This window comes from Phacochoerus africanus, chromosome 1, assembly GCF_016906955.1.
Source record: "Phacochoerus africanus isolate WHEZ1 chromosome 1, ROS_Pafr_v1, whole genome shotgun sequence".
Lineage (NCBI taxonomy): Eukaryota > Metazoa > Chordata > Mammalia > Artiodactyla > Suidae > Phacochoerus > Phacochoerus africanus.
In genome coordinates this window covers 221,849,310-221,867,822 of record NC_062544.1, presented here as the reverse complement: position 1 = coordinate 221,867,822, position 18,513 = coordinate 221,849,310, and the positions used below count along the sequence as shown (strand labels likewise).

At 38.8% G+C, this 18,513-nt stretch overlaps 1 protein-coding gene across 2 annotated transcripts in view; it reads right to left on the bottom strand.

The window, feature by feature from the left end:
* The window catches only part of IGSF11 (immunoglobulin superfamily member 11), a 133,024-nt gene that overhangs the window by 5,604 nt on the left and 108,907 nt on the right, over positions 1–18,513 (bottom strand). For both annotated transcript variants that reach the window (XM_047791732.1, XM_047791740.1), the window contains exon 4: positions 17,308–17,463. In XM_047791732.1, the coding sequence (XP_047647688.1) occupies positions 17,308–17,463 (156 nt within the window). The remainder of the gene's footprint in view (positions 1–17,307; positions 17,464–18,513) is intronic.

Sequence of the window (18,513 nt, the reverse complement as noted above, 5' to 3'; positions counted from 1 at the left end):
AGCAAATTCTGAAAGACCCCCAAACATCAACATCCCTCAGGGTTATCACTCTGTCTTCTAACACAACAGAGTGGGTAACATTAAGACACGACTCTGAATCATCAAACACACACTGAAATTCACATCAATATTCAGGCCAGGGAAAGGAGTTTTGTTTTTTTGCTTCTATTTTTATTTTTTTTTAATGGAAACATTCAATTAATTAATTAATTAATTTTTTTACCGCTGTACCTGCAGCATGTGGACGTTCCCAGACGAGGGGTTGAACCGGAGCTGGAGCTGGGGCCTACGCCACAGCCATGGCAACACCGGATCTGAGCTGCACCTGTGACCTACACCATAGATTGCGGCAATGACGGATCCTTAACCTACTGAAGCGAAGCCAGGGATTGAACCCACATCCTCACAGAGACAATGTCGGGTCCTTAACCGGCTGAGCCACAATGGGAACTCCTTAATGGAAGCATTTAAATAGCCAACTCCATATTATGTGGATATCTTACATATTCAGAACACAATGCTTGATGGACATTTGGATTGTAGTGTACATAACCCAGGTCAATATATTTGGTGGTTATTTGGTTCACACTTGCATGTTATTTCCTTTTCCTTAAAAATAAACAACCCTGGGGAGTTCTCTTGCGGCACAGTAGGTTAAGAATCCAATGTGGTCACTGCAACAGCTAGGGTCACTGCTGTGGCACAGGTCTGATCCCTGGCCAGGAACTTCCACATGCCAGGGGTAGAGCCACAAAACAAACAAACAGCTCTGATGGCTACCAATGTGTGGGGCTTTTCAGTGAGTTCACTCAGATAACTTGGCCAGCCTGGAAGGAAATTGTTTTCTCCTCCGTGCTCTGCTTGATTTCCTGCACCTTCATTAAATGTCCTTCCTATGTGCTGCCCCACACCCCATATTCTCTAGTGCTATAGCTTACCCCATTCATTGTGATTTCTTGCCTACCTGTCTCACTAAGAGACTGAGTTTGTCCTGTTCATCACTGCATCACCATGGTCAGAAATCACCCAGCACACAGAGAGGTGGGCAATAAATAAATAAACGGGCCATCTTCTCTGAAGGGTCTATTGTGTACCCTGTGCACTGTGCTAAGAGTCTTGTTTAATCTTATACACCTTAAGTTTATGTCCCCTACTTTTCAAAGATGAAAAAGCTCAGAGAAGCTATGTAATTTGTCCAAGATCACATAATACACAAACAGCAGCATATAAAACCAGGTCTGTCCATGTCCAACGCTCGTAATCACCAGACATACACTTGGCTTTCCAGAAGGTATTTAAAACTACAATATTCAGTGGCTGTTTCTTAACCTCGCAATGTTTCTTAACCTCGCAATGTTCCGGTATTAAACCAGCCCATCTGCCTAACTCCACCTTCAATACCTTACCACATGTCACCATGCATACCTACACCATGGTCTCTGGGCAACTAATTCCACAGTTTCACACACTGTTGTTGTTTTCCTAAATCCTGAAATTCTAGAAATTTGATCATCTCACACCAAACCCGTGATTTTGTTGTCGTTTACATAGAATTTGGGAAGTTTTTAACAGCTTACCTAAGCAGCATTCTGCCATGCAGAAAGAGGTAAACTTTAAAGATTCTTGCTGTAAAAAGTTATTTTTAAAAGATGAAGTCACTGTTCTTCCCTTTGCCTCTGCAGACACCAACACCACAAGCAAAGTGATTTAAGAAGGTGCTCTTCACTGAGGCTGACATATGACATAGCACATGCCGCAGCTAACACAGAAGGGAATCAGGGGATGGGACAAATGCATTGCAAAGAGGGGACCGAGCCAGAAACAGAACAGCACTGCTCTTGTAGCCAAAGCAACACAGAGCTGGGCGCACCTCTGCAGCGAGCACCAGTCTGCTCCCAGACATTTCACAAACAAGATGGCCAGTTCCTTGGTCTGTCACTTCATCTGGTCTGCTCTGGCACAGAGTAATTTGTTGAGATGAAGGTAGAGAATAAATACTCTTCTGATCTTTCTTCTTTTAAAGAGTAAGTCCAACAGTGTGGACCTACAGTTTGAAAAGCAACAAACTCCATCACTGCCCCACCCCCCTATACTCTGTTTCAGTTCATAGCAACACTGAATTCCATGCAAGCTGCATACCTGGACCAGAAAACCCTACAGAAATTTAGACAGAAATAAACACAAGTGCACATTTCCACTTCCATCCTCTCTCCTTAGTTACAGAACCACCCCCCTGCTGTCTAGGGGATGGCACGCTGGCTAAGGATGTGTGTTCTGGACTCAGATGGCCTGGTGTGGAACCTGCTCTATCACTTACTAGCGAGGTGGTCATGAATGTGTCACCTCTTCCTAGCATCTGTTTTTGTTTCCCATGTGTGACATGGAACTGCCAACATGCCTCTGAGTCATGGGTTACTCTAAGGACAGGTGTTGCAGATAACAAGCTCAGCACAGCGCCTGGCAAGGCTTCCATGGGTGAATGCCCTCCTGGCGTTGCTTGAGAAAACTTTTTCTTAATCATAGGAAAACTTGATCAAGAAACTGGGAAAATGCTGAATGTCTTCCAAATTCCCATAAATACTAATACTCAGGATTTGAGGTTGAGAGATTATAATTCCTAAATTAAACTACTCTATATTTTATATGATTTGTGCATTTTTAAATAAAAATGAGCGGCCATAAAAATAAACAGTGAGTCATTTCCTACATAAATGTTTCACAAGTATTCTGTAGGAAAAAAAATAAGGAATTCATAGTTTATTGTTATTTGAGCCAATATATTATGGCATACTATGTATTCAATAATATCCAAAAAATGATCACAATCAGATACAAACATTTGATAATAAAGAACAGTAAAATGGGAACATTAACACTGAATAAATGCCAAATTAAAATCTATTCAAAAATTCAAAGATAGTATCACAAATACTTACTATTTAAACTCTGTCATTCCAAAAGGAAGTTTAAAAACACTATGCAGGGAGTTCCCGTCGTGGCGCAGTGGTTAACGAATCCGACTAGGAACCATGAGGTTGCGGGTTCGATCCCTGCCCTTGCTCAGTGGGTTAACGATCCGGCGTTGCCGTGAGCTGTGGTGTAGGTTGCAGATGCGGCTCGGATCCCGAGTTGCTGTGGCTCCAACATAGGCTGGCAGCTACAGCTCCGATTGGACCCCTAGCCTGGGAACCTCCATATGCCGCAGGAGTGGTCCAAAGAAATAGCAAAAAGACAAAACAAACAAACAAACAAAAAAAAACACTATGCAGCATTAAGTGCACTACACAATAGTCTTTTTTTTTAATGATTTTTATTTTTTCCATTATAGATGGTGTACAGTATTCTGTCAATTTTATACTGTATAGCAAAGTGACCCAGTCACACATACATATATACATTCTTTTTCTCACATTATCTTCCATCATGTTCCATCATAAGTGACTAGATACAGTTTCTAGTGCTATACAACAGGATCTCATTGTTTATCCATTCCAAAGGCAATAGTCTGCATCTATTAACCCCAGATTCCCAGTCCAATAGTCTTGATCTTTGTTTTATGCCCAATTTTCCAGACATAGAAAATTTAACATCCTTTTGTGTTGATGTTGGTTGAGTTAAGATGGAGATGGAGAGGGGACACAGCGAGTATTTTCCCCATTAAGAGAATATTCTAAGCAACTTCGAGGCAGATGTGAGGACACACGCTACTTCATATTTAACAGTGAAAATACTTGGCTTTTTCATCCTGATTTTCATTTTGCCATTGAAATAGATATTACTTTTGCCAACTTAGATTTTAAGTCTATTTCTGCTTTCACATCAATGTATTTTATAGTAACACTCCCATCTACTTCTCTTTGCATTCTGCTATTAAAGTATTTACAAATAACAGTAATCCACAGCAAATACTTCAACATGAGAAAACACCAGTAAACATTACTGGGGGATTTCTGAATAATACAAGGTTTGAATTTCCTGGTATTAACAACATTGCATAGAATCACGCATCAAAATTCTAAGTCAAGGATTTTGCTTCAAAAAATTTGTTATTTATTGGAATACCACTCATGGCATTTGTATAAAATATGTAAATACACACAGATAAACATACTAATATTTATTTCCAAGAATGACTCACCAATGGCAACAGACCAAGTCATGAATACAAACTCACAGCATGACAACAGCTACAACCATGTCTGATTAGATTGTGACTACTTTTCTCCTACATATTTCTGTCTAGGTTCCCAGAAATATTGACTCTGAAAGGTTTTGCTTCTAACTTGACATAAGTAGATTCTTTTAGGTCAGTACGTCTCTACACTGATTGTTAAGCTTTAATTATCAAGGGAAAATGGCACTTGGTGCTCAAGGAATGGTGCCTATTACCATTAACATTATTTCAGTCCCCATCTAGAGGTCCCGAAGGACCACTAACTCACTACTTTCCTCAACAAATCTCTAAGTAAATCTTTTCTAACAGTTACTATTTATTCAAGGGCCTAAGACAGAAATGTGAGTTAACTCTGACCCTTCTTTGAGCCCCAGTGTACTGTCAAGCTCCATGTCTTGTGGGTTCTGGCTTCCATCTCACTTGAATCCCACCCTGTCCCCCCATCCCTCCTCTATCCTGATCAGTAGGTCCTTAATTCAGACCCTCTTAACTTCTTGGTGGAGCTATTATCAAAGCCTCCTATCTGTGAGCTGGCTGCCAATCTCTCACCCTTACTGCTGAGGCTGTTTCTAAAATACAGACCTGGATAACTTCCAAACATATACACATATTTTTTTTTAAATAAAGTCTATTATTTTCACCTGTCAGCTCCTGTGGGGACAGAGAAAGGCTGAAGACCCACCCAGGCAAAGCAGGTTAAGATAAATGTTTGACCTGCAGGGACTCTAGGCTTAGCCTGCAGCCACTCTGGTGGACTTGGCTTTGGGCCTGAGATCTTGGCTTTTAAGGCCAGTCAATACCCACAGTCTCAAATATAATATCCAAATTCTTTGAATGTTATACAATGACTTTCACAGTCTAGACTGAACCTGCCAACCTCCTCTCTGGCCAAACCTCCATAAATCTTTATGTCAGCTTCATAGATCTTCTCATTTTAAAATGTCAAAATTGTTAGCGTGTGTGGGATCAAGACAATAGAGTAGGAGGCCTGGGTTCACCCACTCAGAAACACATCAAAACTACAACTACATAGAGAATAAATCTCACTGAAATCAATCTGGGGATTAGCAAAATGACTCTTCTACACGCAAGGCTGTAAAGAAAGAGCCACAGAGTCTGGGAGGAAGGGAGGAGAAGAAATCTTCTCAGGACCCTTATCTCTAGCAGGGGACACAGAAGAGGAAGGAGTACCACAGGCTCAGGATCCTCCATGGGGAACAAGGGGTTTGAGCCACATATTAGGCAGCCCAGCTCTGGGACACAACACCAGGAAAATGAGCCCCCTTAGCTGGTCTGAAAGCCAGTGGGGTTAACCAGAGAGCCGTAAGAAACCAAGACTCTACTCTTGAAGAGCATGTGCACAAACTTGCTTGCTCCCAGTCACAGCAAGGCAGCAGACTGGAAGCTGCATGGGGCTCTGGCCAGCCTGCCAGGAACACCCCAGCATGCTCCCCACCCAGCAGCAGCTGCCTGCTCCAGCCACTCTTGTTCCAGACTTGTTCTCCACTAAGGCAGAGGCTGCTATTGCCAACAAGCATGCACACACTTTGAGAGAAAAGAACTTGCTCTGACCCCAGCCTTGCCTCTGACCAGGGCAAAGACAGCCATTTTCAGTTCATGCTCTGGTACACACACTCAGGGAAGAGACTGACATCCCATGAGCATGTGTCCTGCACACACCTGGGAGGGAGCCAGCCCATTAGTGTGGAACCAATACCTCTAGCCCCAACCCAGCCTCTAACCAAGGTGTTCACAGTGAGGAAAAAGTGAAAGCAGCAAAGAGTGCAGCCTTAAACACCTTCAGGTCCTAGATATACTCCAAACCAAGGTTGAGACTGCCAGCACATCTGCTCCAGCCTTTGTAGCCCTTATCCTACCCTAAGGGGTTGGTGATGGCCACTGAGCACGGGAGAAGCTCCACCTCACACGTGGCTCTGGTTCTAGCCCCTCCATCTCCAGCTCTACCTTCCATCAAGCTGACAGCTGCCAGCAAACCCAGGTGAAGAGGCAGCTCTCCCACCAAAGCCACTGGGCACACACAGACTCTACAGGGACATTCCCACACAAGAACACACTTTCAAGACTGGGATAGGTGACTATTTCATCTAGTTTCATAAAGACAGAGAAAGTTAAGCAAAATAAGAAGAAAAAGGAATATGTTTCAAACTAAAGAACAAGAAAAACCTGGAAAAAAAATCCTAATGAAACAGAGATAAATAATTTACCTGATAAATAGTTCAAAGCAATAATAATAATAAATGCTAACTGAAGTTGGTAAAAGAATAGATGAACATAGTGAAAGCTTAATAAAGAACTAGAAAATATGTAAAGGAACATGACACAGCAGAAGAATACAGTAACTGAAAAGAAAAATATACTAGAGGAAAGCAACAGCAGATAAAGTGATAGAGAAGAACACAAGTGATTTGGAAGACACAATAATGGAAATCACCCAATCAGAACAGCAAAAGGAAAAACAAATTTTAAAAATGAGAATACTTAAGGGACCTCAAGGACAACATCAAGTATACTAAATAAACCGTATTATAGGGATCCCAGAAATAGAAGAGAGAAAAAGAGATAGAAAATGTATTTGATGAAATTACAACTGAAAACCTCCTTAACTTGAAAAAAGAAACAGATATACAAGTACAGGAAGCATAGAGAGTCCCAAACAAGAAGAATCCTAAGAGACTTACACCAAGATATAATTAAAATGGCAAAAGTTAAAAGACAAGTGAATTTAATCAAGCTGCATGATACAAAATCAATACACAGAGATCTGCTTCCTTTCTATACACCAATAATTAACTATCAGAAAAAGAAAACATGAAAACAATCCCACTTACATCTGCAGCAAAAAGAATCAAATACCTAGGTGTAAACTTATCCAAAGAGATGAAAGATGTATAATCAGAAAACTATAATGTAATGATGAAGGAAACTAAAGATGATACAAAAGATACAGAAAAATATCCCAGGTTGATGGATTGGAAGAACTAATATTGTAAAATGTCCATACTACCCAAAGTAAACTACATATTTAATGCAATCCCTATCAAAATAGCTATGACACTTTTCACAGAACTTAAACAAATAATCCTAAAATTTATATGGAACCACCAAAGACTCTGAATAGTCAAAGCAATCTTAAGGAGAAAAAAACCACAAAGCTGGAGGTATAATCCTCCCTGATTTCAGACAAGACTACAAAGCTACCATAGCAAAACAGTATGGTAGTGGCACAAAATACTGACACATAGATAAATGAAACAGAGAACCCAGAAATAATCCCATGCATGTATGGGTCAATTAATCTACAACAAAGGAGACAAAATATACAATTAGAATAAGTCACTTCAATGAGTGATGCTGGGAAAACTGGACAGCTACATGTAAAAGAATAAAATTAGAACATTTTCTCAAACTACACATACAAAAATAAATTCAACATGAATTGAAGATGTAAATGTAAAACTGAAAACCATAAAACTCTTAAAACAAAGGCAATACACCCTTTTACATAAGTCTTAACAACATGTTTTTGGATCTATCTCCTTGGGCAATGGAAACAAAAGCAAAAATAAACAAATGGGATCTAATTAAACTTAAAAGCTTTTACATAGTGAAGGAAACCACAGATAAAATGAAAAAACTACTGAATGGAAAAAGATACCTGCAAATGCTATGACTGGTAATGGGTTAATATCCAAAATATATAAATAGCTTATGCATCTCAATATTAAAAAAGCCAACAACCTAATTAAAAACTAGGCAGAAGACCAGACTAGACATTTTTCCAAAGAAGACATACAGATGGCCAACAGGCACATGAAAAGAAGTTCAACATTGCTAGTCAACAGGGAGATGCAAATCAAAAGCACAATGAGCTATCACCTCATACCTGTCAGACAGCTATTGTAAAAAAGACAACAAATAATAAATGTTGACAAGGATACAGAGAAAAAGGCACCCTAGTATACTGTTAGTGGAAATGTAAATTTTTATACCTACTACAGAAAACAGTATGGAAGCTCCTCAAAAAAACTCAAAATAGAACTACCATATGATCCAGTCATTCTAATGCTGGGTAAATATTCAAAGAAAATGAAAACATAAATTCAAAAAAATACATGCACCCCAATGTTCATAGCAACATTGTTTACAATAGCCAAAATATGGAAGCAACCTAAATGTCCATCAACAGATGAATGGAACATACACACACACAATGGAATATTACTCAGCCATTAAAAAGAATGAAATTCTTTCATCTGCAACAACACAGATGGGCCGGGAGTGTATTATGCTTAGTGAGATTAGTCACAGAGATACGAAAACTTTGTTTTTACTTATATGTGGAATGTAAAAAATAAAACAAATGAATGAATGTAACAAAACAGAAACAGACTCATAGATAAAGAGAACAAACTAGTGGGTTACCAGGGGGGGAGTGGTAGGGAAGAGGGAAAGTTAGACGAGATTAAGAGATTCAAAATACTAGGTATAAAATGAATAAGACATAATTATGTGATGTACAACACAGGGAATGTAGCCAATATATTATAACAACCTTAAATGGAATGTAATCTATAAAAATATCAAATCACTATGTTGGATACCTGAAACTAACATAACACTGTAAATCAACTGTACTTCAATACAAAATAGTCAAACTTTTACACTTGCAAGATTTTTCATGCATGAGTCTCTGTATTGATGACTACCCTTTTACCTGATAAAACTTTTACTCATCCTTTAAGATCTTTTTCATTCAGGAACTGTTTTCCTTATAAAGTCCTTCTTAGACTCTTCAGGGAAAACTAATACTCCCATCTTTTTAATTTTATAGCACCATAAACATTTTTATAGTGTTAAATATGCAGCACTATAGTTATCTCTTCATATCTGCCTCCAGAATGGAGATATGTCTCTTTACATTTCTCTACGTTCCCCAACACTCTACCCTGAAGTAGTTGCACAGAATAAAGGCTGTGTCTGTGTGTGTGAACCTAAACACAAACACATATTTAAAGAATGGGCAATTATATAAACAAATGAATATATTTATGATATTCATTAATATTTAATTTTTTTCAGAAGAGGGAGAACTGAACACTGAATGGAAATAGTTTCTTTATGTCTGAGGATAAAGCAAAGGGGAAACCTTATCTTCATTCAGAATAACATCTGGATCAAGAAGAAATAAGCACCTATTTATTCTACAACATAAGTGGCTGAAAAAAATTTTTCTGCTGCCTGTGAGAGAGTAATGGAACCACTCTCACTGGGAAGGGATTGGCAGTGGGAGTTCAAGAAAGAGGACCAAGATTCCTGAGACTTCCAGCTGGCAGGAGAATAGGAGCGCTTTCAATCATTGGACTTTAAGCAGACCTGGTATCCTCTCTGGGCCTCAATCTTTTCCCCTATCCCACAATAGTGTTGGGCTTCAGTGATAGTTAGAATGCTCCATTTATTATCTCCACACCAAGTTTTGCACAGAGTTCTCAAGCAAGCAGTTAATCATCTCTCTTCACCATATTAAATTAGGAAAGGATGAGGACAAGAGAAGAATCCTTAGGAACCATGAAGGAATAATGTACAATTTATAAAGAACACTGAAATGGGAGCTCCCATCGTAGCTCAGCGGAAACAAATCTGACTAGGATCCATGAGGGAGGGAAAGAAGGAAGGAAGGAAGGAAGGAGAGAAGGAAGTCTCAGATCACCTCCACATCTTTCAGTCAGCTGACTAGCAACCTTGATCCCATTTGCAGCCCTAACTATCCTTTACCATGTGACAACAAACTCATGGGCTTAGGAGGAGCCCTCCCTCTGCCACCCACAATCTGTCATCATCTATTAGCACACATGCCATTTTATCCCTTCATAGAGACGCAAAGACTGCGTGCAATACTCATACAGCTAGAACTCTTGCTAATTTAAGAGTTCTAGACTAACCCTGCTGAATCATTCCACAAACACCTTCTAGAACTTTGTAGTGTTAACATTTTATTTTTTAAAAACACTGTTCTTGAAAGAAATTTCAGATGGCTCCAAAAGTATAAACCAGAAAAATATCTTTACTTTGATTAAAAAATAAATAATAAAAGCATGATAGCTCTTTCAGGTTCACAAAGGGTTTGATATGTATTATAAGCATATTTCAGGGCTTACTCCAAAAAGCTTTACTCCGAAGGCTCCTGTAGGTATAATTCATAGGCAGATTAACCCGTGGTTACACTTCCATTAAGTTAATTCTACTTTATCTCAAAAGAATGAGTTTTTCGTGAAATTCTCAAGGTCTCTCTTCAGTTAACCAAAGACATCTGAACTCTGTCTCAACTGTCACTGTTTTCCAATAAAAACAAATATGACATTTTAATTCTGAAAAGAAGGAAAGAGAAAGAAAGAAAGAAAGAAAGAAAGAAAGAAAGAAAGAAAGAAAGAAAGAAAAAGAAAGAGAGAGAGAGAGAGAGAGAAAGAAAGAAAGAAAGAAAGAAAGAAAGAAAGAAAGAAAGAAAGAAAGAGAGAGAAGAAGGAGAGGGAGAGAGAGAGAGAGGGTAGGGAGGGAGGGAAGGAGGAAAGGAAGGGAAGGAAGGTGAAGGGAAGGGAAGGGAGGAAGGAAGGGAGGACGGGAGGAAGGGAGAAGGGAGGAAGGGAGGAAGGAAGGAAGAGGAAGGAAGAAAGAAGAAACGAAAGAAAGAAGAAAGAAGAAAGAAAGAAAGAAAGAAAGAAAGAAAGAAAGAAAGAAAGGAAGGAAGGAAGGAAGGAAGGAAGGAAGGAAGGAAGGAAGGAAGGAAGGAAGGAAGGAAGGAAGAAGTAAAAGAAAGAAAGAGAAAGAAAGAAAGAAAGAAAGAAAGAAAGAAAGAAAGAAGGAAAAAGGAAAGGAAGGAAGGAAGGAAGGAAGGAATTGGAGTTCCCACTGTGGCACAGCAGGTTAGGATCCAGTGTTGTCTCTGCAGCAGCTTGGGTGGCTGCAGAGGTGTGGGTTCAATCCCCAGCCCAGCACAGGGGGTTAAGGATCTGGCATTGCCACAGCTGTGGCTTGGATTTGATCCCTGGCCCAGGAACTTCCATATGCTGTGAGCATGGTAAAAAAAAAATTAATTAATTTATGTATATCCATGGTCACAATCAATATAAATGAGTTCAATCAACCAAAGTAAAAGTGCTCTCAGATTATAGACTGGAAACCAAACTAGGTCCAGACATGCTATTTACAAGATAAACACCTACAACATAAAGCATGGAAACCTGAGAGTAAATGAACCATAAAAGAGAAACATAACTAAGAATTAACCAAAGAAAGCAACTACAGGGATTTTAATAACAGTGAATAATACAAAAGCACATATTAGGAGTTCCCATTGTGGCTTGGTGGTAACAAACCCAACTAGTATCCATGAGCATGTGGATCTCTGACCCTGCTCAGTGGGTTAGGGATCTGGTGTTGCCATGAGCTGTGGTGTAGGTTGCAGATGTGGCTCAGATCCCACGTTCCTGTGGCTGTGGAGTAGGCTGGCAACTATAGCTCCAATTCAACCCTTAGCCTGGGAACTTCCACATGCCATGGGTGTGGCTCTAAAAAATGTATATTAAACTTAGAGAATCAGTGAGATATAGCAATCTATAAGCACATGACAGAAGCTCAAGATAAGTTAAAAAAAGGCTTAAATAACCAATCCACAATCCTACTATGTGGTTTTTAAACAAATCTCTCTCATAAAATACTAGCTGAAATAGATAAAATATTGGTAAAGATATACAATATTTGAATAACACAATTAACAAATATACATTTTAAAAATATACATCTCCATCCTAGCAGCTGTATGTGGACATAACAGCTCCAACGATTCTCTGCTTTGCTCACTCCACGCCAAACACACTGGCTTCTTTGCTGTCCATCTGAAACACCAAGCACACTCCTGCCTCAGGGCCTCCATATAGCTGTTCCCTCTGCCCAAAATGCTCTCCATCCACCCCCATCCACATGCCTCATTCCTTTATCATCTTCAAATCTTTGCTGGAATATCATCTTCTCAATGAGCTTTACCTTAAGAACCTTTTTTCAAATTTCAGCTCCTTGTGCCTCAACTAATCCATTGTACCTTTATCTATTTTTTCCCCAATGAATTTCACTTTGTAAGCATCTCTACAACTTACGGATTTATTATGTTCAACCTCCACCCACTAGAATATGAGCCCTACAGGGGAATGATTTCTGTTCAATGATGTATTTCCAGCCCCTAGAACAGTATCTGGAACCTAGTAGGTATCCAATAAATATCTGTTGAATGAACAGATGAAGAACAGAAATTAAAACATATATATAAGAAGATAAATAAAATCAAAAGCTTGGTTTAGGCAGGACTGATCAAAAACATAAAGATAAAAAGGACAAACAGAATTAGGAATGAAAAGGGTGTAAATGAAGAAAACTTTTTTTGTCTGTCTTTTTAGGGTTGCACCCATGGCATATGGAAGTTCCCAGGCTAGGGATGAGTCAGAGCTGTAGTTGCCAGCCCACGCCTCAGCCACAGCAACATCAGATCTCAGCCAATTCTACAACCTACACCACAGATCATGGCAATGCTGGATCCTTAATCCACTGAGCAAGGCCAGGGTTAGAACCCGTGTCTTTACGGATACTAGTCAGGCTGATTACCACTAAGCCACAATGGGAACTCCAAATGCAGAGAATTTTAAAATTCACAAAGGAATAATAATACTAATGATAATATAAATGCTAATACTTATTAACTGCTTATACACGCCAGATGCTGTTCTACTAAATGTTTTACGTGTGCTTCCATTTAATCTTTATTCCAACCCTTTGGGGCAGTTACTGTTACTATCTCCATTTTACATGTAAGAAAACTAAGGTACAGGGTCACATAGCCCGTGATTCCTGGAGCTGGAATTCCAAACCACATCCTCTGACTCTAGAACCTGCACTCTTAAATACACGCTTCTGTTTTCACTTAGAGAATACTATGAACAATTTGATGCCAATATGCATAAACTGAGACAAAAGAGAAATTTCCCATAAAATAAAAAAGGTAAAGAAAAATCTAAATAAACCTACACCCATCAGACAAATTGAATCGGTAATCTAAAACCTACCAAAAAACCGCAAGAGCAAGCAAAGCTTTTACAAGAAATTCTACAAAATCATCAGATAACCTCCATCTTATTCATACTGTTTCAAAGAAAAGAAAAAGAGAAAGAGCTGCCCAACTCATTTTAAAAAGATATTATATAATCTGATACTAAAACTCAACCAAGGACAACAGAAAACAAAAATCCTGGGCCATTTTCAATTATGATCGCAGATGAAAAAATTCTATTAAAATATTAGCATATCAAATAGAGCAATTTACCTAAAAAAAAAATCAGATTTGATTTCAAAAATGCCAGGATGTTTTAATGTTTGAAAATCTGTTAGTGTATAATTCACTTACTGCTATTACGGGCTGGATGATTCTTTGCTGTGGGGCTGTCCTGTACATTATAGGATGTTTAGCAGCATCCCTGGCCTCTACCTACTATCTACTTATACCACCTTTCTCCCAGCTGTGCCAACCAAAAGTATCTCTAGACTTATTCATACTTCAGTATCTCCAGACTTACTGCCAAAGGAAACTGTCCCTGGTTGAGAACCACTGATGCAGAGCTTGGTGAACTGTCTCATGCATCATGTTTCCACTTAATGAGATGTGGGCCAACTGTACAGGTCTAATGAAACACAGGCCAAACTGCTACATTTTGTTTCAAATAATTACCCATCAAATATAGTTTTTACTTAGAATTTAGTGTTATACACCAAAAGGACAATATTAAATTCACTTTGTTATTCCTCTGTATGAAAATGAGGTATACTTCCATAGGATGCTGGCTCTAAATTTACTAAGGCTTTAATTTAGTAACATATGAACTATATGAGGACAACTTTTTGATAACTTTTAGTGCAACATAATCTTTTTTTTTTTTTTTAGGGCCACACCTGCAGCATGTGAGGTTACCAGGCTAGGGGTCAAATCGGAGCTATAACCACCAGCCTACACCACAGCCATAGCAATGCGGGATCTGAGCCACATCTGCGACCTCCACCACAGTTCACAGCAACACCAGATCCTTAACCCACTGAGCATGGCCAGGAATCAAACCCACAATCTCATGGTTACTAGTCAGATTTGTTTCCACTGCACCACAATGGGAACTCCTATTGCAACATAATTTTAAGCTTATAGAAAAGCTGCAAGAATACTGGGAATTCTTTGTGCATCATTATCATTTACTCAGATTCAACATTTATATATTTTTTTCTCTATTAAGTTATCATTTTCTCAGTACAAACAGAAGTATTTTCCTTGAACCATTTAAGAGCAAGTTGAAGACATAGTGCCTTTTTACTACTAAGAACTTAGTTCTTTCTAAGAACAAAGACATTTTTTGCATAATCATAATACTATCTCACTCGACTTATACTCAGATTTCATCAACTGACTCAATAATGTCCCTTATAGCTCTGTCTTCCCCCATCCAGATTCTAATCTCTGTATTGTATTTAGTTGTTTTAATTCCTCAGTCTCTCAGTCGGAAACAGTTTGTCTTCACCTTTGATTGCTGGATGTTTCCACATGATGGGGCTTAGGTGATGTTTTTTTGGACAGTAACACCACGGCAATGATGCTTGTGTCCTCCTCAGTGCATACACCAGGAGGCACCGGATACCAGTCTGTCACAACAGTGGTTATGTGGTTCAAGCGGTATCCACCAGGTCTCTCCACTATAAAGTTACTATTTTTTCTCTGGAATTAAGTTATTTGTAGGGAAATACTTTGGAACTAGGTAAATACCTTGCTCCTCATCAAACGTTTGCCTGCTATTTTGACATCAGAGATGATTTTTTAACTCCATCATTCCTTCTACGTACATCACTAGGCATTCTACTGTAAGAAAATGCTTTCCCTTCTCCCCGGTTACGTATGTTTATCAGTAGGGATTCAGGGATTCTCATTTTATTCAATGGATTACATATTTATTCAAATGTTCAAACTGTCCCAGAGTAGGCCAGAAGGAGCTCTTTCGAGCTGACCCCTATGTACAGGGACAATTCTAATCCCCAAATATCATGCCCCTGCCACTAATCAGACTTCTGGGGCATCCTCCCCTGTTGCCAATTATTCTTTTCTTGGAGAATACATCCTGAATTTATATCAAGCAAATGCATACACATTAGTAAAGTAAATATTCTGAAAATAAAATTGTTATTTTGGGATTATACACTACTTTGAGATCTACTTTACTAATATAGACATCAAGAGGTAAATTTAAGTTAAAAATCTGACTCCTTTAATGCACATTATTACTATGATAGATATAGTTATTCAAAGTAATTCTGATAACCAATCTAGAATTTGAATTATAAAATGCAAAGGTTTTCATCTTTGGCATTTAAGTTCACTTTTCCACCCAAAGTACCAAAGAATACTGAAGTTACAAAGAAGATACCAAGAAGTTTGATTCATACATATTTATCCAGAAAGAAAGAGGTATTGGAGACTCTTTCTACAGACATTTTGCAACTTACATACAGCCATTTTTAAACTTTCATTTGTAATTCTAAACTCAGCCTGATATTTCAAAGAAATGTTATAAGTCATCTAATTTTTTTTTTTGGACTGCACCCATGGCACATGGAAGTTCCCAGGCCAGGGACTGAATCTGAGCCACTAAAGAAACAATGCCAGATCCTTAACCCACTGAGCCACAGTAGAAGCGCCATAAATCATATAATACAATCTTAATACTGATATAGAGAACCCTGGAGATAATATTGTTAAATCCCCTTCTTAAAAAAAAAAAAAAAAAAAAAAAAGCCCAGGCCCAAAGAGATGAACTGTTACAGAAATAGTTACTGGAAAATTTAGAATTTGAATATGGATTTCAGGATTTCAAGGCAAGAGCTATTTAAAACATGCTACTTGCAACAGTGAGATTAATAGGTTAGTCCACCAAAAATAAAAAGTTACTTCACCCACAGTGTGGCTAAAACATTTAATAACGAACAATCAGTAGGGAACAAAAGTACTGCAGTAATCATTATTAGAGTAATCCAAAATGTGATTATGTTGAAAAGAAGTTTTTTAAATAACTTATTTGGGGCCGGGTTAATTAAAAGGTGAGGGGAAGAGCCATTCTAAGTTTCTGTGCAGATTCTTAAAGGAAACTTAAAAGCTTTGGTCCTTATTCCTTAACGTCTACCTCGCCATACAACTCGGGACTTTCCTTCTCATGACAGGTATATACCATCAGTAGGATTCCAACCCATCAGGCATAAGTAAGGCTGTCTGGGACCCCTCCATGAACTGCCAGCTCCTTACATCTTAAATCTGCCCTGAGAAGGCTAGAAGAGACATGCTCTGTATCAGAGATGATACAGCACACAGGCTGCTAAAAGTTTTCTTGAAATAGAAGGTTAGACATGTAATTCTACAGTCTCCCTCATTTTATCTCATAAATGTTCCTCGATTTTTCAAGGGTATTTCCTTTAACATCAAATTTAAGCAGCTGGATTTACATGCAGAAAACCATCAGTGATACTCATGCCTCCTCCATCTTTACCTGTCTGGTGTGATCAACTCCTGGATCTCCCATGATCTGAGGCCTTTTCCTGTTCTCTTTCCCATCTTGCTCCTCTAATTAGACTTGAAGCTGAAATAGGACGATTAACCCTCTCATGACCATGCTGATGCTTATACTAAATTAGGCAGCTGTTTCTTAAGTAGAGAGTGAATTCTCGGTTATAAACTTCAAGGATTACCTTACAGTTAATGATATAAAGAAACGATCAATTAGCTATTTTAAATCTGTACTATAAAGGAACTGAATTTCCATATACAGTTACCACTGGTTAAGATACATTTCATAAAGGGCAGCAATGAAAAGATGAAAGAAAATATTTTTAAAGTTTAAAACACAAAATGATCCAGCTGGCTTTTTTTTAGCAGTTACCAATCTAGTATGCTATTTTTCAAAAGCTATTAAAGTGAATTACTTTGTGAGCCTGAGAATCAGAATTTTCCATGATAAAGAACTAAATGAGCAAATCAATGCCATACCTACCCTGAGTGGCTGTTGGAGGTAGTTTGAGGGTGTTGTCTAACTTTTCCCAAAGGTAAGTGGGTCGAGGAATGCCTTCCTCTGAGCTACAGAGCAGGATGACGTCGCTGCCGATGTCCTGGGACCCTTGGATCTGGCAGTGTGGGGCAGAAGGGGGAACTAGAGCAGGAAGAAGAAGGAGTAAGGTACACATTTACTACAAGCCAACTGGTGATGGTGGAGACATCAACATCCAGCACCCCGGGGCCTCAGATAACACTGTTTGGGGACCACAGACCAGGACACTAGCTCGGGAGTGAAGGCAGTGAATCGGGACTAGGCCACAGGTGCAGGACCTAAAATTTCAGCTGGCAGGGAACAAATATGTAAAGGGGGCTATACCCTCTGCTTATATTTTCAAGTTATCTTATGATTCTGGTTTCACTCTGCTTCCTTCAAAAAATTCAAAGAATTCTTCGGATCCTTCATGTCAACTTATTGCTTTATAAAAGCATTTCTGAAGATACACTTGTTCACAGCAGCATTATTCACAATGGCTAAAAAAATGGAAACAATTCATGTCCATAGATAAACGAAGGGATAAACAAAATGTGGTACACTCATACAATGGAATGTTATTTAGCTTTGATAAGTAAGGAAGTCACAGGCTACAACATGGATGAACCTTGAGGACATAATGCTAAATGAAATAAGTTGGTTATAAAAAGACAAATAATATAAGATCCCACTTATATGAGGTACCAAGGGTAGTCAAATTTATAGAAAAAGGCAGCAGAACAGTGGTTTCCAGTAGTCTAGAGGAGGGGAAATGTTTAATGGGTAGAGTTTTATTCTTTTAAGTCAAAGAGAGTTCTGGTGATTGGTTGTACAACAAGGTGAATGTATTAAACACTGCTGAACTGTTCACTTAAAAATTGGCTAAGATGGTAAATTCCATTATATGTTACTTCAGGTTTTTTTAGGGCCACAACTGTGGCATTAAGAAGTTTCCAAGCTAGGGGTTGAATCAGAGCTACAGCTGCTGGCCACAGCCACAGCAACGCCAGATCCAAGCCACATCTGCAACCTATGTTGCAGCTTGCAGCAAGACCAACATCCTTAACCCACTGAGCAAGGCCAGGGATCAAACCTGTCTTCCTCATGGATACTAGTTGGGTTCTTCACCCACTGAACCACAATGGGAACTCCCTGCAATAATTTTTTTTTTTT